The 24,297-nt window shown below is 39.1% G+C and overlaps 2 protein-coding genes across 9 annotated transcripts in view; both read left to right on the top strand.

Annotated features, from left to right (window-relative positions):
- dgkb (diacylglycerol kinase beta) overlaps positions 1-14,992 on the top strand; it is a 159,280-nt gene extending 144,288 nt beyond the window's left edge. For all 8 annotated transcript variants that reach the window (XM_087140234.1, XM_087140232.1, XM_087140235.1 and 5 more), the window contains 6 exons: positions 642-731; positions 1,184-1,344; positions 2,052-2,207; positions 3,201-3,423; positions 8,261-8,442; positions 8,917-14,992. In XM_087140234.1, coding sequence (XP_086996360.1) covers positions 642-731; positions 1,184-1,344; positions 2,052-2,207; positions 3,201-3,423; positions 8,261-8,442; positions 8,917-9,048 — 944 coding nt within the window. In that variant the 3' untranslated portion in view covers positions 9,049-14,992. The remainder of the gene's footprint in view (positions 1-641; positions 732-1,183; positions 1,345-2,051; positions 2,208-3,200; positions 3,424-8,260; positions 8,443-8,916) is intronic.
- A 3,416-nt stretch (positions 14,993-18,408) lies between these two features.
- LOC110986610 (ETS translocation variant 1-like) overlaps positions 18,409-24,297 on the top strand; it is an 89,999-nt gene continuing 84,110 nt past the window's right edge. Inside the window, exons 1-2 of the mRNA XM_022248611.2 lie at positions 18,409-18,602; positions 21,827-21,931. Of these exons, the coding sequence (XP_022104303.2) occupies positions 21,878-21,931 (54 nt within the window). The 5' untranslated portion in view covers positions 18,409-18,602; positions 21,827-21,877. The remainder of the gene's footprint in view (positions 18,603-21,826; positions 21,932-24,297) is intronic.

Genomic DNA, 24,297 nt, shown 5'->3' with positions numbered 1-24,297 from the left:
GAGAACAATTCAAGTTTTCGAGTTTAAAATACCCTTTTTTACGCTCGGAAATGTAACTTACACATGCATCTTTCACCCTATTTTCTCCCAAATGTCACCTATGTCAACAAGAAACACATCACAAAATGAAATCTGAAGCGTGATTACATTTCTCTGGTATAAATTCAGCAAACTTTGACACATTGTGGAAGATCTCCGCAGATAGATTTCGGTGTAGTTGCTTGTTGGCTGGCGTTACCATTTTAAAAAACGACAGAAAGTGACCACGACTTTGCCGAATTTTAGCGCATGCACACAAACTAAGTGGAAGGGGTGAACATATGTGCATTCTTGAGGCAAACAATTTCAGTTTGCTTTTCCAGATAACATGAGGAAAATAACACATAAGCATCCTTCAGGACATAGCAAAATTGAATGGTCCGTGTATCAAGGTATAAGCACCTTGAGTTTTTTGCACGACCCTCAGGACTGCAAATTGTGACTGAGGTAATACCACTGGAGACTTTGAGTTTTAATTCCTCTTTTAAGGGAAAAAAGGAAACGATAACATTAGCATTAATAAGTGTGCTTGATCTGTAACAACTTTGCAAGGTATTGTTCAAGATAGATGGAGCAGCAATATCAGATATTTTTTCCCCCAGATAAGTTGGGCTTTGATCCCCGTCCTCCTGTGGCCATTCTCCCCCTGGGTACAGGCAACGACCTCGCTAGATGTCTCAACTGGGGTGGAGGTAAGTCTGGAAAGATTTGGCTGACATACTAGCATCAAGAGATAAGATGGGTTGGGAGTGGTTGGAGTCAAGGGATATGGTTAGATTCAATGAGCCTGTTCAGTATATCAAAAGACAGGGTCATTTAAGATACATTCGGACTCGTATGCATGGGAGTTTTTTTTTGTTTTGCTTGTATATCATTGTCACTCAAGCCTCTGTACAGTGTTGAAGTCTTTCACTAATGTTGTTGATATGCGCTGGTTGGTGAAGGCTCCTTCACAGTAAGATATGTTGGCTTCACATTCAGGTTTTGTTAAGAAAATTAACTAAGAATATTGGGTATTCTTTGGATGGTCAGAATATGTCCAATAAACAAAAGTTTGGATTGAGCATCTGTGAAAATGATCCAAAGTCAGCAAAAGTAATTGGCTTCTCCACAACTCAAGTTGTTTACATCCTTCTTATGGCAGGCTACGATGGAGGCAGCCTTACTCGGGTTTTACATGATATGCAGAATGCTGAGAATACGTTCCTGGATCGATGGCATATTGAGTTCAGCACAACCAGCACAGATGAGCAAGGAGACCCTGTACCATACAACATCATCAACAACTATTTCTCAATAGGCGTGGTGAGTTATGGTGACTTGATTCTGTAGGTTAAAGCCAAGCCAACTTCCTTGTTCAATGGCAATGGGTTTTGGACACCATCTTTGAGGAGGTTCACTCAAGAACTATGGATTGCCATAGTTTTAACTAATTTGGATCAAAGGCATACTAGTTAGTGATGGTCTAGTTGACTATTTAGTATCCGGCTCAGCCTGTCAAGGTTGGCTGTGTTGCTGGTTAGCAACAGCCATGTGCATCACATTGTATAGGAGGGAGCAAGGAATGTGAGTTGCCATGGTGATGCTTGACCATTGTTTGACTGCAAATGTTCACACTTTACTTATTCACTCATTTACACTTACATGTGTTGACAGATTTCTGTGTGGCTACAAAAATGAGACACAATGGATTCCTAGGGGACTGTTTACTCTGATAGAAGGCAGACCATTTGACAGGTGTCAATTGAACCTGAGGGATAGTTGAAAAATGCAGTGCTGGAACAACCATACTGGCCAATCAGCTGTCTGGTTAGATATCCTGTCGGGTGCCATTATTTGATGAAAATAGTAACTTGTGGGTGTCTGCCTTGTGGTCATGTAAAATATCATGTGGCATTCTGTTATCCATCATTGCTTTCCTTTACTGCTCACCTGTGTGAATAGGCTCTAGTAGAGGTGCAAGGTGCAACATGAATCAACCAAGTTACTTGTTTTCCCTTATTCTGCCCCAGGATGCATCCATCGCCCATCGGTTCCACACCATGAGGGAGAAACACCCCGAGAGATTCAACAGCCGCATGAAGAACAAGCTCTGGTACTTTGAGTTTGGCACGTCAGAAACATTTGCCGCCACCTGCAAGAACTTGCACGAGGATATTGACATCATGGTAGGACTTTTCTCTGATGAGTTAATTTATCAGTGTTTAAAATGCTGGTGCATCGGTTGTGTACCAATGGTATGTTTATTGATCACTGTCAATTTATGTGGTAATTGTCCTGTATGTTCTTTCAGCTAAAAAAAGTGGGGGAGGGTACCAGGAACACATTCCCTTTTGCGTGAATAGTTTCCTCATTTGGTCGTTACTTCGCTGCTTCAAATGGACAATGTGTTTAGTGTTTAATGAAATGCAGACCAGGTCAGCTTGGGTGTAGGATGTTTGTGTGTATGTGAGTTTGTTTCTGCATTCAATTGGGGACCTTGAACAATAGAGGACAATAAGGTCCCCGATTGACAGAGGGTCCCCGATTGACAACTGTGTACAAAACATATGGGTGGTCTTCTAAAAAAGTTAAAGTACAAACAAAAGAGGAACAATAGGGGGTCCCCAGTTGCAGGCAAATACACACTTGGGTGTGTTTGTAAGCATGAGAGTATGCTAGTAACAACTGAACATCAGAGTGATGTGGACTGTAGATATTCTTTGGATTCTGTGGACTCCTTTAGATTTCAACGTGTTGTGCACAAACGTATAGTGGTTTACTTTCACAGTTGTACTCCCTAATGTGTTGCTTAGTGCATCTTTCAATAGCAATGGTTTACATGGTTAGTGTTTACTGTATGATTATCAGCAAGGAATCCATATTTGACGCAGCTTTGCTAAATCAAAGTGGCAAAAACCACTTCTGAGTTAAAGGCCTTCAACCAAATGTTGCACATTGGAAACAATAAGAACACTTTAGTTTCAGCCATGTGAGATGGACATCAGGATGTCAAAGTGTTTGAAATATCTGGAAATAAATAAGTGAAAGCAATGAAGTATGATTCATTTTGTAATGTCCAGTATATTCCTCCATGAACACCCCTTTCGAAAATGCCCCTAGTCTAGCAAATATTAAGGTTATAGTACCGACCGTTCATTTCTCCTTTGCTCTTTCAAAAGTGCGACGGCGTCTCACTAGACCTCGCTAATGGCCCTTCCCTGGAAGGCATCGCCGTGCTGAATATCCCCAGTATCTACGGGGGCTCCAACCTCTGGGGTGATACGCCCAGTGGCAAGAAGCGCAAACGGCTGGCCAAGAAGGCCCAGAAGAGACGGGAGAGCGAGGGCCACTCAGCAGTGAGCGGCACCCAGTCCAATGTGGACCTCGCCTTTGCCAAGCAGTGTAAGTCTTATAGTATGGGCGTTGCCAGAGGACGTTATATCTCTTTGTGGGAGGGGGAAGGGACAGGAGGAGCACTGCCACCTATCAGTTATGGAGGAGGGCAGTCCCAAGACGTTTTTATGGAAACTGGAAATTTTGATCTCCCTTGCTCGTTTTGGTTTCTTTTCTTTCAATTTTTCCATTTTAAAAAACTGTCTTGAGTGCTTCCATTCCCCCCCCCAGCCTCCACAGTGCTCATGGGCTAGAGCCCTTGGCATGATCTCTTTAACCCGACATAAAACTTGCTCATCAAGTTGACAGGCTTAGCAGAAATCAGCTGGGAAGCAGTCGCAATCAACTCCTTTTTGCTGTTCATTACATATATTGTACACTTAGGAAGTTTCTGAGCTTCAAGCCTTCTTGAAATTGGTCCATGGTCAGTTACAGTATTCACTACATATGAAAATAACAGCGAAGCATCTAGCTACACTTCCATGAATGCATAATATTGCAACTGTAAGGAAGTCGCACCACGATAGTTTATCATGACCCCGTGTTCTGCAGTACATTATCTGGGAAAGGTAACAAAATATACAGATTATAGGATTATGGGAACAACACTGTCAACACTGTGGTTTTTTTTTTCTGGCTGAATTTTCTGAATTGTGAGTTACACCCGATTGGTTAGATACAAATTGTTAAAGAATTTATCAAAGCCAGACAATTGATATCACATTGAGTTGAATCTATTTTTTCCAATGTTATTGTAAATGAAAAAGCCTTCAGCTGTTTCAAGGCTTACTCTTTACTTTGGTTGTAACCTTTGCATGAAAACTGGAACAGCGAAGACATCATGGCCCCTTGCTACATTAAGCATTTCCACGAACAGATGAAACACTGCATTTTCTCTGTCTTTTGCCACACACACAGTGACCTAGGTTGTGATCAGTTTGTGATCTTTCCTCCCACTTTCCAAAAACTTGTGGCTATGTAAAACATACCACATATGTGAATATTTCATCAAATCCAAGTGAAGTGTTGAGAGCATATAAACACAGAAATATTAGAACTTGCTCAATCTTTGATAGCCCCCAAACCCCATCCTGCCCCCAACAAATCCCCACCCACCCAATAAACACTCACCCCATGCTAACAAATTTGCACCTCACCTGACCTGATTCACATTCCATTCTGTCAAAACCCCTCGCCACCTAGCCACACCCCCATCCCCGAACTCTTATCCCACGCTACCAAATCCCCAGGCATAACACGTACACTACAGTGTCTCCATGTATGTGTACAGGTTGGAATTCAGTTTCTTCATTAGATATTTAAAATACACTTTAAGGCAATAATCCAATTTGTCATACCTCTGTCTTGGATACCGTCTGTTCATTGGCCCAGAACGATCACATGACAGGGTGATATATCTATATATCACACTCACCGTGAGACATCTTATTCTACCGATGGCATGCCCATGAGACAGAAAAGCTTCAGGAAGTTCAAGAGCGACCATTGTCGCTCATTTAGTCAGTTTTGCGTGGTACCCATAATACGTTTTGTGCGTACGCTACCAGGGAATTTGATCAGTGGTTGCACTTGTATAACAGACTCATTCCAGTCCTCGCAGCATATGAGGTAATGCAGGGACCACTAACCCAGACTTCATGACGTGAGCTTGTACTCACTGGTACCCGCACTACTTTCACATTAAGGTTTACGCATTTGAAGAAAGCGAGGGAACAGTGCATTCTTTGACAATATCATTTATGTCTGTTGTGTTAATTGTGAAGTTTTTTCAGTAGGCCTGTCGTCGTCTGAACTTCTGAGATTCAGAGCTTGTTTTTTTGAATAAATTCCGTAATACAGAGGTATGACAAAACAATTGTTGACTGCTGTGATGTGGTATTTGATGTTTTAAGCACCTGAGGGATGCATAGCACCCTGAGGCAAAATACCAGGTTGAAATAAACAAACAATAATGACATTTTATTAGTTACTCGCAAGCAAAAATTTTAACAATATGATTTGTCATACCTCTGTCTTGAATACTGTTTTTTCTCATTTGCCAAGAATGATCATGAGACAGGGCAATAACACTCACTGTTAGATGTCACATCTGCCAACGTTGCTATCATATTACGTGCATGCACGCACGTGCTAATTGATGACTACTAATTGCTAATGTTCAAAGATTCCTTTTTTTGGCCCTTAATCTCCCCCAGAAAAACAGGTGAAAAACATCATAAGACAGAGATATGACAAAACAATTTTTGAATGCTGTGATGTATGGTCTGAAGTTTTTAACACCCTTGGGTACGCATAGTGCCCGAGGCTCAGGTGCTGTCCCTTCCTTGGGTTTTGAAACTGTTGTGTCTCACATCACAGCAGTCAACAATTGTTGGATAAAATGTGGACAGAGAGACAGCAAGCAGTATCCACTCTGAGCGGTACAAAAGAAGGCGTGCTTGTAAATGAAACTGACACTTCTTTGGTACCAACTCACTGCTTGGGCACGCAAGTATATGCACGTTTGACGTGGAGCACGCTGAGTACGTGCTACAAATTTATTCCGGAATGCGTGGTCTTTGCGTACACGCAGAACGTGTGCAAGAACCCCAATTGGAAAACTTAATACCACCTGTCTCTCTTTCGCTGAGTGTGCACTTCAGCTCGGGGTGGATTACATGGCTCACATTCACATTGCAGTTCACCAAAAATTGCCCCCCACGCTTTGCAAAGAATCCTAGCTTCTTGTCTATTAATTATTCCATTGTTACAGTACAAATGACACCTTGATTTTTTAAAAAATCAATTGGAGTTTTAAGAAAGTGGATTTTAGATCTGAATACTGAATAATCCTTGCAGTTCGCCTCCACTGCTCCAAATTCTCAAAAAACGTGTGGACCCTTCCACATCACGTGACCCACAGTTGTTACAGTCATTGTCCACTTGCAGTGAATAAGCCTTTTGCGAGTTAAATTTGAATGAAGTTGGAAGTACACTGAGTTCTTAAGATTCACATGAACATAACAATTTGAATTCTTCATAATCACAAGAGACATAAGAGACACCGTGCACCAATACATTATTTTTAATGGATAAGAGGGGCACATAGGAACCAGTCTATTCCAGAGATAGTGGTTGCTATGCAAAAGCTTTCCCCAAATCATGAGGTATAGCAACAGTGTCTTTTAGTCTGGGGAAATCAAGTTGTTATGTTTATGTACAATCACATAACTCATTATACCAGATTTTACTCAACTTGACTTGCACAAGGCTTGTTGTCACTGGCAACCCTTGGGGTCAGTGACCTCAAGAACTTTCAACCTGCCTTGTTGTTTGCATTCAGTACATGTGGGAGTACTTGGGTATCAAGATTTGCTTCATTGATGTCAGTGCACAAACACCTTGATAATTGGCAGCGATAACCTTCTGTAATAAATGTGTTATGTCTGGAATGAATCAAATGAGCTTATCTTGGAATTTCCTGTTATTTTGTAAGAATAACATTTCTGTGAATTTGGATGTGAAGTCAAAGCTGTGAAATTTTCATGTGTAACTGTAAGTAAGTTGCCTCGCAAAAACCAAGTGGTGAAGTTTGTAATGTACATATGGGTTTTGTCAGCAACTTGGATTTAAAAGAAAACCTGGCTGACATGTATTTCCTGCTTTAATTCTTGCTGTTGGAAGAGGCCCAGGTGTCTGCTACATCAAGATAACTCTTTTTTTAAACCATATTGAAAGATAACGATGTGCATTAGTTCCTGTACAACCTAGTTACCAAAATATATGTCTCAAGATTTTGCAGCATAAATTGAATCCTGAACTACAGGTTGCTGCCTCTCTGAAGAATGGTGACAATTTTTTTTCCGTCCTATAAACACTGACATCGGGTACCCTGTTGATCTATAAGCAAAACCTAACACTGATTGGCCTTTGCTCATGCGGAAAATGAAAGAATCCCTGTGCAGAGTTTTCTGAAATAGGCCACACAATGGGATGGGATGGGCCTTTCATTGCCCTTCAAAGTGTTTCTTGAACTGAAGTGGGTGCAGTGGACTTCATGTTGTTAATTTGGTTTGTTGGGTGCATCTAGCCTCTAGGGTGACTGCTCTGTTTAGCTTTTGCTTGGATGGGATTGCAGAGCTTGCTGTATTGCCTAATTAAGTTTGTGCTGGTCTTGTTTGTCACAAGTAACAGTCTGACAATGCGAAATACCATGGTTACAAATCCTTTATTTTTTATTTCTACAAAGTGGCAAACTGTGCATCATTTATGCTTGAAGGCCCTTTGATGCCAAAGATTTATGACCAACAATACAGCACAGATTGGGTCTGAGGGGCTCTTTCCATGCATACTGTGACTCAGGCAACTGAAGGGAAAAACAAGTTCTGGATCACTTTTCAAAGCTTTTCTTCTGTGTGTTCCAGCTGATTCTTGTTGTTGACTCTCAGTTGGATCAGTGTACAGAAACTCAATCATGGTATTACCACTTCATGGTTTTCTTTTGAGACTGAGCTGCAGCTAGAACCCTGACAGGTTGTGTCTAACTGAAATAAAGTTTATTGCTCTCAAAAAGGCCAAACCCTTGTTTTTCCTTAGTGTTTGCATTCCTTAAATTTTGGCTTCTCACCTGTTCAGTGTCAGTCTCCAGTAAGTTAAGCGCTGACTTCAAGGATTTTGGCTAAGAATGTTTCCTTTCACTGTGGCTGGGGCCTCAAATTCTGTATTGTACAAAGCCAAAGTTTCGAATCTTTTGCTGCGGTATAAAAAGTCAGAGGCAAAATCAGAAATCTGAGGTCAAGTCAAGATTTGAGAAGCTGTTAAATCTTTTGCCTTGCCTTCCTTTCAGCCATTGGAGACAAAAAGATTGAGGTCATTGGCCTGGAGAGTGCCCTTCATGCCGGTCAGGTCAAAGCTGGTATCCGCTCTTCGGGTCGACGGCTGGCCCAGTGCTCCACAGTGACCATCCGCATCCTGAAGCGTTTCCCGATGCAGATAGATGGCGAACCCTGGCTCCAGCCTCCCTGCACGGTATGTCACTCAACAGGAGCTCTTTGTGACTTTGCTCCATCCGACTTTTGTCAGAGCTTCTTGTTTTTGTGATGTTTCTTAGATGGGAGACCTAAGCCAAGGATTTGCATAGGGCTTACGTCCAGGCCAGTTGGATTTGTCAGATACCAGGCAAAAGCAACAGGTTACTGGTTACTCCTATTGGGTCAAAGTCCCACTAAACAGAGAGTAATCAGATGGATAATTTTGTGTATTAAAGCCAGGGGCAAGTTTGCCTATCTCTAGCTCATGCTAGACTTCAGTCAGTTGTGGTATTTTGTCTCGCCAAAGGACATAAAGAATATGATAATATATCACGAAAGTAGGCTGACATGTTGGCTGAGGTCGACAAAGGCTCAAGCTTTGACAAGATACAGTTCTGAATATAATTTCACTTGCTCTGTCCACAGCCTAATCCACAATTGACAATGTTACTTTTGCCCGATCCAATCACAGATTGCAATAACGCACAAGAACAGAACTCCCATGCTGATTGGCCCGCCACCCAAGAAGAGCTTTCCGGGGCTTCGGAACTTCTTCTCTCGACCCAGCATATCGGAGGAGGATCCCAGTGACATACGCATGTAGAGACACTGACTGTATTGATAACAAACATGTCGGGACATAACGTGCAGTTTGACAACAGTGACATCCTACATGCCTGCTGTATTTATAAGACGTAGCAAGGCAAGACGCGTGTGATGACATCAACTATGTTATATAAGCTGACAAGAGAAATCTTGACAACCACAATGAAAATACTTGTATACTTTTTTAGCACTCATTGTGTGGAAGAAAACACTTGAACAATAGTTGCTAATTTTGACTCGTCAAATCTGGAATTAATTTTAGTTCGTTGCAGTTGAAAACCTGCCAGAGTTGTGGAGCATGGCTTATTCTTAACATTTTCCTCTGCGGATGACCAGCCAAAACTGTGTAATTTACACACTTGTCTGTGGCTGGTTGCTTCCTGAAGTCAGCTTAGGGACTGTTCTTGCTTCGCAGAAATTGTTGCCTGCTAAGAATTGAACTAGGTCAGATTGGCTTCAAAAAACAGGTAGACTTGTCTGTAACCCAGCTATCACAAATGACAGACTACTGAAGATTACAAAAGGCGACGTTACAAACTGATTTTTGCGAGGAGTATTTTTTTATTATGTGCATTCTGGAATATATATCATTTTGTTTAGCCTTAAAAATAAAAATGTTCATCGCCAGAGAAGAAAGACGAAAAGAAAATTGTACCTTGAAAAAAGCACAACAAAACACTGGTAACTATAGGGATATATCTTAGTGATATTTTAAACATTCTTTAAATTTTATTACACAGAGAAAAAGTATTTTGATATTCTCTGAACTCACCTTTCCTATTCAGTTCCCAGTTTCTTGAAACTTTCCATTGACAGGAAACCATCACACACCTTGTTCATCAGCAGAAGAAACAACAAAGATCCACCAAATTAACAACGGAAGTGGCTGGCCCACGTACTGTTTATTGGAAAAATCCAGTGGTGTGGTTTGCACCATCTTTAAAAAGCTTACAATTGTTCACCTTGTTTTCAGAAATACTGAAAGCTGGAGCATTCCCAATGCCTTATTCTGATAGACCTTTTTTTTCCTTGAATTATGTCTGTGCACATGGCATATGCTCTAGATCTCTTGTGGGATGTACAGGGTAAAGACCCCCCCCAAAAAGCTACATAACTATAAAGTAGCCTGCAGCGTCTCCCAAAATAATTGTCAGAAATTGTTTTGGCTGTCATATTAATGGTTAGGATGGTTTTTTCACTTCACTGTAAACACTTAATTTAAATCTGATGTGTTGCAGAGATAATCTTGATTACATAGAACAAATGCTTTTTCATTCTGTCCAGTGTGATTTACACAAAAAAATGCTATAATTTTGTCATTTCAAACAGTATTCGTTCATGTTAAATCTTCTTTTATTACTTTCCATCAACAAACAGACGGGATCCTGAACCAGTTCAAAGCGGTTGTTACAGAAGTTGTTAATTTAAGGTCAGCACCTTGTTACAAATTGACCGGAGATAAAATCAACAGGTTCAGCTGAAGTGGGTTTCTCTAACCCAAACTCATTCAACTCTGGAACTATCAATAAGCAACCATTGACTTCTGAAAGAAGCTTAGCTTCATCAAGTTCAAAACTGTAAAGAAATTTGAAAGAAGTAAGCAATCCGAGTAATTTTGTAATAATTTAGGATTTGAATTCAGTGACTGCATGCTCTTATAAGATAAACTGTTTTTTAAACGTGTATTGGATGGAACAAAAAATGAGTGGTAATACGTAATTGAAAATGTCTTTGCAACACACCATCACATTTGAATCAGGATTTCAGTTTTGGAAAAGATAACATCCTAAGCTTCACTTTGAAACCAAAAACAAAATAATTTCCGAGAGTTATTTTGGGAGAAAATAAAAGTGTTATTTTGGTGTTTTTTAATGGTTTATCTTTGCCTCATACATGTTTTAACATCCACCCCAGAAAACCTTTAGTTATATTTGATTTTTAGTTACCTCTGTACATGCCCCTTTTCTTTCTCTCTTTTTGAACAAGATTCTGTACAAACAAAGCAAAAAAACCACAAGAACTTAAACTTTAAATTATACTTGATAAAGTCTATTTTTTACAAGTGTGTTTTCTCTGGGTGTAAATAACTTGGTGTATGAAGGTTTATTTTGTACTGGTTTTCAAAGATTGGGCATGTTGGTGGATGGGTATTTGCTTTGCCTTATGACTGCATTGGAATTTACATTGAGGCTGACTTTTGAAAAACCTATGTTGAAATTTCTTTCTTATTTTGAAACATCGCAAAAACTGCAGACGTGCTTGGCTGAGTGTTGAGCTTTGACTGTCCTATTACAGTCTACAGCTTGCCCGTTCAAGCTTTTGTCGTTTTCTGCAGTATCAGCTGTCCTGTTTGTGTGATCACCACTTACTCCTCTTTATTTGACCTCAATGCTGCTTTCCAAAAAATCTGCTTGATAGCCTGAAAGTAACCACTTGGGCTCTCATTGCCTTTTTTGTGTGTTGACTTCTCCAATTATTTATTTAAAACACATTTGGTAGTCACTGATCACACTTTTTGGCCTTTACTGGGTAGCAATTTTGTTTAATAGTTGAAATGGCAGCCGCCGAAGAGTGTGGAAACACAGCCATTACTGCAACCACACCACAATTGCACTTGATGGCCTTTCATTTTCCCCTCCAGTTTTCAAAATGGCCAGAAATCCTTGTTACCCTGTACCCTATTTTGGCTACCTTTTAGCTACCAGCAGTTGGTCAAAATGTAGAGCTCAGAGCTATGTGAATTGTATATACTTATCACCGTATAGATCCTGCTAATATTTCTGAAGATGTGTTTGATCCTTTTTTTTTTAGGCAGACAAAATCCTTTGCTGCCAGGAATATTTTCTTTTTGCCGGTTAATTTATAAGCATTTCTTAACAGAGGCATCACTTTAAACCCTCATTACATTTTGCTCAATTTGTTTGTATTTTTGGTTTTGACTTTTTGCTTCATTTGAAAAGTTACTTTTCAGACATTTTTCTGAAATGCTTCAAAAACGTACTTGTTTTGTTTAAATGGGTTGTCTGCAGAATGTCAACTCTCACCTTTAAACTACAAAGACATGAAGAAAAAAAGCACATCAATGCAGAAAACTTCGATATGTATTAACCTTCGGATGATTTATTTTCTGTTTAAAATATTAGTGACATGAGTATAAACCATTTTATTCAGACATATCACATTACAAGTATTGTTATGAGGGAGTCTTTAGTTTAGCATGATTTTTTATACAGAATTAAAAGCATGAAGCAAGTAATTTCTGTCATTTTTGGCATCTGTTCTGATTGCATTTTTTTCCTGAAATCCCTTCACTGCACATCATGAACAAAGGCCAAGCCCCTTTTGGTGTTTGGTCATGGTTATTAACATGCAGAATTTGCATATTCAACAATTTAAGCTTATTTACTAATTATAGGGAAGCTACTTCCAAGGTCATTGCCGAGTCTTCAATGCTTAAAGCTCCCTGACTAGTGAGTGAATTGATAGCATAAGTCATGAATGTGCTCATGAGATGGGTGTGGCATATGTCAAGTGCAAGCAGTGGATTGATCCATTCATGACTTCAAACAAGAGATGAGACCTTGTGAAAATAATCAGCCTTCACTTAGAGGGCTGTAGGTCTTTGTGATGGTGGGGGCCTAGTGCAGACTTTTGTCAGAAAAATTCAATTGTTCATTTTCAGCCTTCATAATCAGTATATTTACTGCCCACAATGAATAGTTTCTGCCTTTCTTCTAATACCGATCAGATGTATAAAGATGTGACTTTAATTTGGATTGATTGAGGGATGTTTCTTACTTTGAAGATTCACCAGTTCCTTACCTTAAACATATTGTCTTTCATTCAAATTTTAACCTGCATAATCATGCATTTATATGTACATGTATACTCTAGTTCCTGACGTAGACATTAACTACATGTTCAAAATTTATATGACAGTACAGTGTAGAACTATGCATTTTGCCACATTAATTGATCTTGTATTTAAATGTAAACTTTATCAATGTATCCTTCACATTCATGGCCAATTTCATTATGGTTTGAATATTCGTGGATATCATTTGTAGAATTTTCAAACACTCATTTCAAAAGGGAGATTTTTCTGAAGTCATTACATGTGACGTATGTTGCAGATTTTTTTTTTCTGATTCTGCTGTATGTATTTTAATTTGTCTGGTTAATACTGAACTTTTTAAAATACTGGCATATGCTGATTGCAAATGACTTGGCTACAGCTGGCCAGAACACACTCTCTACAGTATATGGTTTTAGCCACTAGCAATGATTTCACACATAATTTGCAGCCATAGCCTGGTTATCGGAATACAGCCTACGTTGAATGTGATGGCCTGCGTAATCGTTTGCTTCCCAGTTCAGCAATAAGAACATACATCCATGGACTCCATGTGTGAACCAAAGAGGGCACTTTGGAAGAGCTTGCATTTCACTGGTCCACCTGAGCTGTTCAACCCACTTAGGTTTTTTTTATCAGAATGTGGTTGGGAAGAAGTGAGCCTGCAGGTATAAATAGAACCAATGATACCAGGGGAGTACATGACCTACAATAACAGTAAAAAAATTTTCTGTCATGGTGTAGGGAAGGCTACACTATTAACAGCTTCGCTCTTTTCAAACCCCTGTTTTATATCTTTTGAACTGTTACGGCATAATCACCACCATATCTTAAAATAGATTTTGCTTGATTGAGAAAAGAAATCTTGAGTGTAAATTTCACAGGGCAATTGCTTTTGAGATTGTTATCAACAGTTTATCAGCTTAATCAGGGTACTTGTGACGCAAATGTTTAAGATGTAGTCTTGGCTTGTTAATGATATAGAAAAATTAATTTTGAGACGTGATTTGTGTATCTTTCATATGAACCTTGAAAAATATGGCCTTTGTGAAGATTAAGGATTAAAAATATGAATTTTAGCATTTGTAACCAAATCCACTTCAGGTGAAATAACACATAGGTTAGATCAGTTTAGTCCATTACAAATGCGGCAGGATAAAAAAATTGACATGAAATGAAAAATAGTGTAGGAAAATTGGTATACTCGTCTATAGTGCTTTGATGGTCCTGATGAGGAATGAGCGTATTTTTTATTTCTGTGCACTTTCTTATTGAAATTTCTTTGATTAAACCCCATCTTCATTTCGGGGTAATACAAGGCCTTTTGGATGTTGTTTTGTAAGAGTAAAATTGTCTTTTTAAAGAAGCACCACCTCAGTCGAAACATTGGATTTTTTTTTATTGCAATGGAAGGATGGTATTTGAGGATATTCAGGATACATTGTGCGTAGTATCATGATTAGGGTTATTATTTTCTTATCTGTTTAGATAATATCTAAAGGGTGAATCCAAGATGTGTAAATATTCAGATGTGCTGATCTCTTACTTTGGTTAAAATAGAAAAGACTTTATTAAACAAATTAACATGTACAGGAATATGTAAATTACACAACTGTGGTGTTTATAACAAAATCAAATTTTGCTGGGTTTAAGGAAGGTAGTTATGCTGAAATTATTTTCATGTAACTTATTGGTTTAAATATGGTAGACAGAAAAAATACTATTTGATTAATATTTGTTTTATTTTTTAACAAAATTGGTTTTATTGGGGTAAAAAATAGTAGCTTAGACCACTAGTTCATTGTGAATGTTTTAAAGGAACAGCATATACACTGAATTAACTGAATTCTAGTGGCTACATTACTAGCAACAATACCACACATTGTTGACCTGTATTGATTTTCAACCAAAAACAAAACCAACGTGCATATTTTGTTGCTTTAAAACAGTCCAAACTGAAGATGCTTAATTGTTGTAGGCGCCGTGTAAGGAGTAGCGGTTATTGTAACAACTTCGGGGTAAAATGTGCTGTTAGATTGAGATGGCTTCTTGATTGAGAATTAAACATTAACAATCCGGAGGGGGAGAATGGCTTCGTTTCGTTTAATTAATGCTTGTGGGTTTTTGTGTGGTGATCGAAATGGGGAATTGGCCGACAAAGATGATCATAACTTGTGTGATTTCATGAGGAGGAAACTTATTTATAAAAACATAATCCTTGTGCTGTCTCGTACACGGCAGTGTTTCTTAGATACAAACTGTGGTTGACAATGTCGTAGGTCTAACCACGGAGGAAGGGATAGTCTCTGGCCGTGTACTCTGTCTCGACCAGTGGCGTACATTGTAGGCCCTATCTCGTGTTTTACTGGGGGGCAGCTTTCAGTGGCGTGTTTTTGGGGGCAAGTTTTTGGTCAGCCTTGTTCAATATCCATTCCTCCGTTTTTTTCAGGGGAGACCGGGAATTTGTGGGGGCACGTGCTCCTCCCCCCCGGCTACGCCAATGGTCTCGACCTCCATAACTGATTTCTGCACCAGTAGATCAACGGCGAACCAGTCACTCCACACCTTTGATTTTTTTTCTAGAAAGATTCCTTTCCCTTCTTTCCTCGTGTCTTTTTCCTGTTAACCTGTCATTTAATGGATTTTAAGACAAAAAATCGCTAAATCATATGCTCACGTTTCAACTCCATTAAGGGCGCCGCTAACTTTCTCTTAAACAGCAGGCGCTCCCCATTCCCCGCACCGTTTTTGGTAAATGCTGGATCCACCACTGTGCGTGCATCGTCCTGCGGCCCTCAAATGTTTAGATCATCGACAGTGAAACTCGTAAGGCAGTTTTGAAATCGAAGGATTACCCGTGGTGGTTACCTAAGTTATCAATTGTGCCATTTCAAATACGGGTGATACCCCTGTGAAGGACTCAGTTACGACGCTGCCGAGTGATTGAACCTAGAATTTGTCCCCGTTCATGTATTAAAGTTACTACCGGTGCAATCTTTATACAGCCAGCCGCATTCTGTTGTCGTCCTTGCCCTTTATAGTTTAATGTGCTCTCACACGATCAAAACGCCTGTAATGATAACGCCCCTTTTTAGGTGATAATGAGCGAAATCTCAACATAACATTGCAACTGATTGAAGACGGCCCCTGTACGCGCGGTTTTTTGTGTTGTAACTAAGGCGAGATGTTAGTTCCAGGGAAGTGTCATTAATGTCATACATTTTACCACAGAGTGCCTGTTATTATAACACCGAGCCCGATTTACGTTAGGTCTGTGCCGAAAAAAATGATTTCCTAAAACAAACAAACAAACAAACAAACAAACGAACCGAAAATGAAACACACAAAAAATGCAAACAAAAAAAGCAAAACAAAAACACACACGCACCCCCCACACACGCACCAAAGATTTTTACCTTCCATAGCTAGTATGGACATTCCTTTGTTTTTGCGCAGTTAAGAAAACTCGTTGAAAATACCCATCTTTCTTGAAATGTGAGCTCTTTTCCAGCTGGGTTTTTCAAAATTGGCCCCTTAACTGTTCTTTTTCCTTTCACGACGGATAACCCGAAGCCCACAATGATCTAAACCGGCCTCTTTTTCAGAGAAGGGGAAACTTCCTATGGACGTTGTGTTAGTCTATTTCCCTTTCGCGTCGTGTGGACATCGTTTGTTCACAGGTCCACTCTAGATAGGTAAGTTTAGCGCATATATTATGCACAAAACAAAACATAATCAAAAAGCAAAAAAGTGTAGCAAACAGTGCTTTTTTAATTTCCTTTATTCGATCGGTCATAAATATAATTACATGTACATCAATATTCTTATGGATGAGCAGTACACTCATTTCAGTGGTTATTTAACCGGTGATGTGGAAACTAGGACTTGCCGTCGGTACAAAAGCAAACCAATAATTCACAGGTTATTGAAACGTCTCAGGCAGCTAAAACACCAAACAATGAAAACTTAGCTGCTACTAAAAACAAACTGAACCAAAATGGGCAAGATAAAAATTGCTCATGTACATTATTTAAACTTTGATCACTCTTGTAAATATGGCAGGCTCAAGTCGATAGGAAAAAGGTCTGAGTGTTGCACAAACACGTAATGGGAACAATGAACAAGTGAATTCCTCCTTATTCGGACCTGCCCTCTTATACATTGTTACATTTATCTACAAGCTAATGGGAAGAAAAGAAGGTTTAGGGGGAATCTCTTATATCTGATGGTGAGAATAAGAATTTAGAGCTCTTTTAACTTACACTTACACAGTGGCGTAGCTAGGATTTTACTGGTTGGGGGACAAAAGGGGCACCAGCTGTCAGTGGTGTGTGTTTTGGGGAGGGGCAAGTTTTTGTTGGCCTTGTTCAATATCCATTCCTCCGTGTTTTTTTTTTTGGGGGGGCACCTGGGGGCACCGGGAATTTGTGGGGGGCACGTGCCCCCAGGCCCCCCCGGCTACATCACTGCACTTACAATCAAAATTCCTTCTTTCAGAGTGGTGATTGACACGCTGAAAAATATGAGTGATTCGTATTTATTCTTTAAAGCTTCAAAAGTTTGTTTTATTGATCAGTTACATTTTGATTACGAATTGATGATCAGGTACTTTATTTTGTAAAAAAAATACATAAATTGTGTTGCTTGTTTCCTTTTGTTTAGTGACATGACGGACGGTCGCTGAGCTTGTCGCACAAATGTCACAAAACGGAACAGATGAGACGCCAATCGCACCATTGCAATTCACCATTATTGTCGACTGAGTAGTATCGCCAGTGTTATTTGAAATCGTTCATGTTTGTAGCTTAATGGAAACGAATCTTCAAAGCAAAATCTTTTCGTACATTGTTATCCTTTTTTTTCTTTTGCCTTAAAATTGGAATTCGGACATTTCAGACAACCCACAAAACCAACCCAACTATACTGGTTGACGAACATTCGGACACTTGCGCTAATACCGTTCGCCTTTTCTGGTACCACGGGTTGTGTACGTTAACCATGGCGCTTGTTTTTGTGACATAATTTGAAAGACGTAATATTAAAACAGCACGAAAAAATCGTAACCTTCAATACAAAAACTAGATTCAAGTCTGTGAAATGAAAAGCACTATAATTCAATTCAAACAAATCAATATGTTTGCAAAACGTCAATCGTATCGATTTCCCATTCATTAACACAATGAGTGCATATATGGAAATTTTGATTGGGCGATACCATTGAACGGAATCGTTGCGATGGCACTCATGCTACATGTTATTGAAGAAAATAAAAAGCTTATAAGCAGCAGACACGTAAAATGTTTTAGAAAAAATTGGCAGAACTAAACTGAGAGATTCCACTTTGTTCTTAACATAAAGTAACAAAACAAAAGCCTAAATATTTTGAGATCGACAGCCATCCTCCCAAGGTTGAATGTACAAGGGGATCGTCTCAACAGTTCATTAGGCTTTGCTAGCTAGCCTCGCTTGCATGCCGCGCACGCGCGGAAACATACCGCATGTTTTAGTTCGCTCATGCACTCTTTACTGCGGCGCAGTTAACTCAACATGGACGGTTCGGCGCGAGAAACTGTCCGCAGAAAACCGTGATTTTCGTAGGATTGTCGGCTTTGTATCTTCACCCAGGCGACGCAGCACGGGATTTGGAGATAAGTGGAACCGACGGGAAGACAAGCCGTGTCTTGGCACGGTTGATCGAGGTTTGTAATTTTTGGTTAAATTTAGCGTTCTCCAGACGAAATTTCGTGCGTTGCTCAACCGTTGACATGACACTGCAGCATCAATTGATCGGACATCAACTAGGCCTGGGCTATGTCATCATAGTGCAGAGCAACACTGCTCATAGTCATACGACATTCGTGTGTCGTCAGTACAAGTTACAGCATAATTGTAATTTTCTGTAAACTTGTTTTCCCTACTAGGGATGGGTGATCTTGATCGTGCATATTTTTGGTTACAGGTACGCGTACCATTTATGAGATTAACGCTCACAATGTACCTTTTCACATTTAAATGAACACCAAATCCCGCATCAGAAACGTCGAGATGGGGAGGTCAGGATGGGGGGGGGAGGTAACCGGGGAAAGATGAATTAAACATGGTTAAATTCATGCCAAGAACAATGAAGAAATTAATATAGGCCTATGGTCTTTATAAAAATCTGCCTGCTTTGAAAGCAAATATATACGAGTGTTTGAAATTATCACAAATTATGAATGTTGTCAATTTTTGTTGTGAAAAATGTTAAGGTAGGCTAGTACTGTACAAGTACGCCTACCTTGGATGCAATCACACCATGTTGGACAAATTGTTGCAGAATGTAAGCTGTGTTGTAATCATCGAAGTGCAAGGGAAAATCAAAGTGTTTGTTTTGCGTACATGTAAGTCTCATGTCACTTATCTGCTACAACTTTAGAGATAATGAATTGTCCCACAAATTTTTGAAATGTTACCTCGCGTATTTTTCTGCGAGCTCATGATGACAAATACATAATTCTTTTAGACTGATATTTGTCAGACTTTATATTACTTTAAGCTGCAACATAAAGCGTACATGTATGAAGAAACCTGAAACAGCAAAACAAAATTCAGGATTTATATCTCACATGGAAAATAATATTTCAGAAGAGAAAAACCACGGACTCAGAATTTTGAAATAGATCGTGAACTTCAAGTAATGGCTTGTTCATACTTCAGCATGTTCAGGTGCATTCAAAAGAGAAGTGAATTCGATGTCACAAAACATTTGCAGTGAAATTGCCAAGCTGAAATGTGTTCACCGTCTGCAAATTGGCAGCACGAGTATTTGATCTGATGCCACAAATTTGAACTTGTGTTTGCTTTTGTGCCAGGTATAACTAGGCCCTGAATTGTCAAAAAAGCTTAAATGAAAATAAACCCAGAAATTTTAGCAGTGTATTCCATGTACTTAGAATGGATGTCGGACAACTTGACCGTTTGCCAACTTCACTCAGGACGACTCGACCATTGAGACAACTCGACTGTTTGCCAAGTTGTCTGTTAGGACAACTCAACTTTGACAAAGGACAACACCACAATGTAATAAAGTCATTTTCCCAGTTCTGGATCGCGAAAATTATTTAGTCAAATTGCACCTGCAAAAAACCTCAAATTCCGGTGAATTGCAGTCAATAGCGGTTGAAGATACTACAATATTATTTTCAACTTCTAAGCTTTTGATTTGGATGTACAGGATTGACCAAAGTGACGACGGCAGTTTTCCTAGTTCTGGATCATTTTACCCAGTTTCAGATTGTGACTAAATCTTCTTCATGAATAAAAGTAACCACATGAGAAATCCATTTTGATTTTCTGATGAAAAATTTCTTAATTTAGAGAAAAATTACTTCCAGTTCATAACTAGGAATTCCAATGAATTAAAAAAGTGCATCTTGCGTAAATTTTGACTGTTGTTGATGTAATTGTTGACGAACCCATTACATCACATACATTCTGCCAGGTCTATATAGTACGAGTAAGTTGAAGTTTGCATAATACACAATCCTAGACTAGGGGAAAAAAGATGCATTCAGTTTTCAGCTATGTCAAATAAAACAGAAACTTTAAAAGTCATTTTGATCAAACAGACATAAAATGTAAAAGTTTATTTGACTGTTGAGTGCAAAAATGTATTGGGGATCACCTGAAGTGACCAGTGAGTGACATATCGCCCAGTAAATACCAGTATTTGTCGGGTTTTTTTTCACTTCCATGATTTTTTATAAACAGTTCAGAAATGTCTAAGTGTGAATCGGAGATCTGAAGATTTTAGAACTGAAGAACAACACCAGGAGGTAGATTATTATTTCAAGCAATCAAGAACTAGGAAATTCAGGAACTATACGTGGCTAGGTCAGTGTGGGTGCAAGATCAATAGATAGCGCAAAGATCAACTTACTGCAACCACCATTTTTATAATACCTCAGAAATTAGACATGTCTGTCTACTACTTGAAATTCCCTCCCATTATTTAGGCATAGTGTTTTACATGGTTGTCTCAGCAGACGACTTAGCTGAGCGGACAACTTGTCTCAACGGACGACTTGTTTCAACGGACGACTTGTCTCTCCGTGTTACGTATTTGACGGTCGAGTCGTCTCAATGGTCGAGTTGTCTGAAGTGGAGTTGGCAAATGGTCGAGTTGTCCAGACCCCCTTAGAATGAGTATCACAGAGCTTTATTTCATGAACTTGAAGTATCTTATGTTAGCTCCGTCCTTCTCACGCTATAATTATTAATTTGCCCAGTACATGTACATGTATGTTTCCATGGTTGACATAGACTCAAGTTGAAATTGAATCAATAGTCAATTGTTAAAAATCCATTTACTGTGCATGTGTCCAAGGTTGTGTATTAAGGATGTTCCTGAATGAATCACAGATGAGAAGTTAGTCAACATAAAAAATTATTTTCATTTTATTGTGTTCTGAAGTACTCATACATTATATTTAAACTTTGTAAAATCCACGAAAGAGCTACATCTTGCCGAATATTTAAACTTATTTCAGAGCCACAATCTGTTTAGTTGTGGTACTGTCGTAAGTTTGAAATTTTTGGATTTTGGAATGATTTCAATTTGCCATAAACTACTCGTAAAAACAAGCTCCAATATTTCTTTTGAAGTTTATACCTTGGCTTGTTTTGGACACGTATATCATAAAACTGTTGATATGCTGAAAGCACCCTTGTGCAAGTCTGGAGATAAGGAAAAAGTCACTGTCACTGATTTTTCTCCCACAAACCATTACATTAGTGGCGTGAACTTACAATTCACATCAGGACATTTTTGTCCCTACGAGTGGTTACTTCCACACTCTTTAATGAGTGAATGCTGTTACTCCACTCACAATAGTGGATAGGATAAACTGGAGGATTTATATTTTGTGTCTGTTTAACTTGACAGACTGCAGTAATCAGCCCTGTCTCGTGAGGATCCTGGCTGTCGGTGGTCATCATGGGGGATTGCGGAGGGTTCTATGATCAGGAAGTACCCTACATGGACCCACAGGTGAGAGAGTGAGGAGAAATGTAGTGTTGAAAACAAGTCATCAGGCTACGCTATGTTTTTGTTTTGAATTTGAGGAAGGCTCAACACTGGAGGTCAATGGAGCGCTCATAATTTTGTGCTGACATGAAAATCAAGCCAGACTACATGGAGTTCCAACTGCATGCATTATTAGAGGGGACCACAGTGTCAGCAACTGCACTAACACTTTTGTTGCAGTGTTAATGTTTCAATTATCTGTGCTATCAGCGTGTTGTGCAGTCTAAGGATGAATTTACCGGGACAATATAACAAGTTGAATCCGAGCTTGAAGGGACTAGGCCTGTCTCAAAAACCTTTTTTATCCCCCGTCCTGTATTACCCGTGTTTGTCACATTCACCCAGCATAAGGTTGGCTACATGTATGAGTATGTGCATTGTTTTCGTATTGGTACAGTATTTGATCCATGGTAGTAGCCTTTACCTCATTGTTGTACTTTCAGGGGCGGCAAGTTGTTTTTTTTGCGTCAGTAAATATTGGAGACAAGTCGGCTTAAATTTCTATTCCAAAGCAAGCAGATTAGCTGCACGTGTGTTAATTTCCTTCTCTTAATTTCTTTTGTTACAAACTTAAACAAATGTAGATTTAAATGAAGAAATTTAAATCAAGTAATTTGATTAAAATCTCCAACCACCTTAAACTATTGTCAAAGCCCAGATGAATTTCATGCAGTATAGCACCTACCGATACATGATGCACCTGCTGAAAAGACAGTTCCTTCTTAGATACAGGTATAGTGTACTGGTATGTGTACAGATGTACAATGTACATGTACCAAGGCTTAAGTGCATACTAAGTTTTAAACCGAACTCTACATGTACATGTACATGTAGCTTTTGACAAAACTAGAGTTTATAGGAATTTCGGTACAAAATGCTGGTATGTTACATGTACCTTGCTCTAATGTGTGCTAAAAGCAGTCTCGTTTTGTTTGTCATCCAGCTCCTGCGTGATAAAAAGAGCAATGACTCAGACTTGATTAACAATCACTTAAAAACAGTTTGTTTCTGATTTTGGTTTCACTGCATAATGACAATGTTTCTAATCCCAATTGAATACATTTGTACTTGCAGTAATAAAAGGTAGTTGTACATTGATACTGTACCATGTTATACTCAGAAGTGGACACTTTTAATGAAGTGAAATTAAATCAGGATCATAAATCATTTACCTGAAATTCATACACTGAATCCAACGAGCTGAATTACATGTAAATAAACCTTTTGCGAGTTAAAATTGTGTGCATTCATACATGTATTTTTAATACATACTAGGAACTGAAGGGCTCAGAGGGGGGATTCGCTGCAAAACCTGGTAAAATAACTTATTAGTTGAAAAAAAAAGTAGAAATTGAAACATTTTCGCCATTTAGAAAAAAGAAAAATTATTTGATTTAAATCACATGTAAAATCGATGATTTAAATTGGCCAACCTCTGTAATTTAGTAATTTTGTTCATTGGCCTTCATTTTGAATAAATAAAACAAAGACATCAATAGAAAACAAAATCCCTGGACTGAACCCAACTGCTGCAAGTACATTTAGAGTAGGTGGTGTGACTGACCCTGTAACATGCACACATGGCATGCATGCTGGTACATGGAGTACCCACGTTTGCACATAAGTACATGTACAGTGAACTCTCTTTATCCATACATGCACAATGTACATGAGTACATGTAGTTACAGGGACCAAACAATTACTTTGTCATAACCAGAACTTTGTTATAAAAGGAAAACAAAGAAAATACAAGAACAGAAGATGTTTGGACTCTCAGAATTTGTTCTTTATAATCTCTGGGTTATGTGGGAGTTGGGGATAAGAGTGAACCTCAAAGATACCCAATTAAGAGATACCCCGGAGTTCATGAACCCTACCATTGACCAGGGCTAAGGATGGCAATCTCAGGGTTAAGGGCAGAACCCCAGGTTAGCGCTAACTAAGAAGGCTTAAACATTCCACAGGCAATCTTAGGGTTAACCCACAATGAGGCATTGCGTAATCTGTGTTCAGAGGTTTGATGTACATGATGTATGGCGCCAAATATTGCTGCTGCATTTGCATACATACAGGGATTTGGGCCTTTCATAAGTAAGCTAATTAGCACCGTTGTAAAATCAAACGCTGTCCAAAGAGCTAAACTTGAAGAGCTTGGATAATTGATTTAAACTGAACACTCAACTTCTACATGTATGGTCAGGAATTTAGTTTGGAAATGAAGCCTAAACTGAAACGCAAGTGAGAATTGGGAAAGTGCCATGTGCAGTGCCGGTACGTAATGTATCGACAATTGTCTATGCTACTTCATAGTACACTCTTTGGACGATGG

Source organism: Acanthaster planci, linkage group LG08, assembly GCF_054643075.1.
Source record: "Acanthaster planci isolate LZ-2023a linkage group LG08, COTS_SCS, whole genome shotgun sequence".
In the NCBI taxonomy this organism is placed as follows: domain Eukaryota; kingdom Metazoa; phylum Echinodermata; class Asteroidea; order Valvatida; family Acanthasteridae; genus Acanthaster; species Acanthaster planci.
Note: the sequence above shows the minus strand (reverse complement) of the source record. Positions and strands in the feature narration are given on the sequence as shown.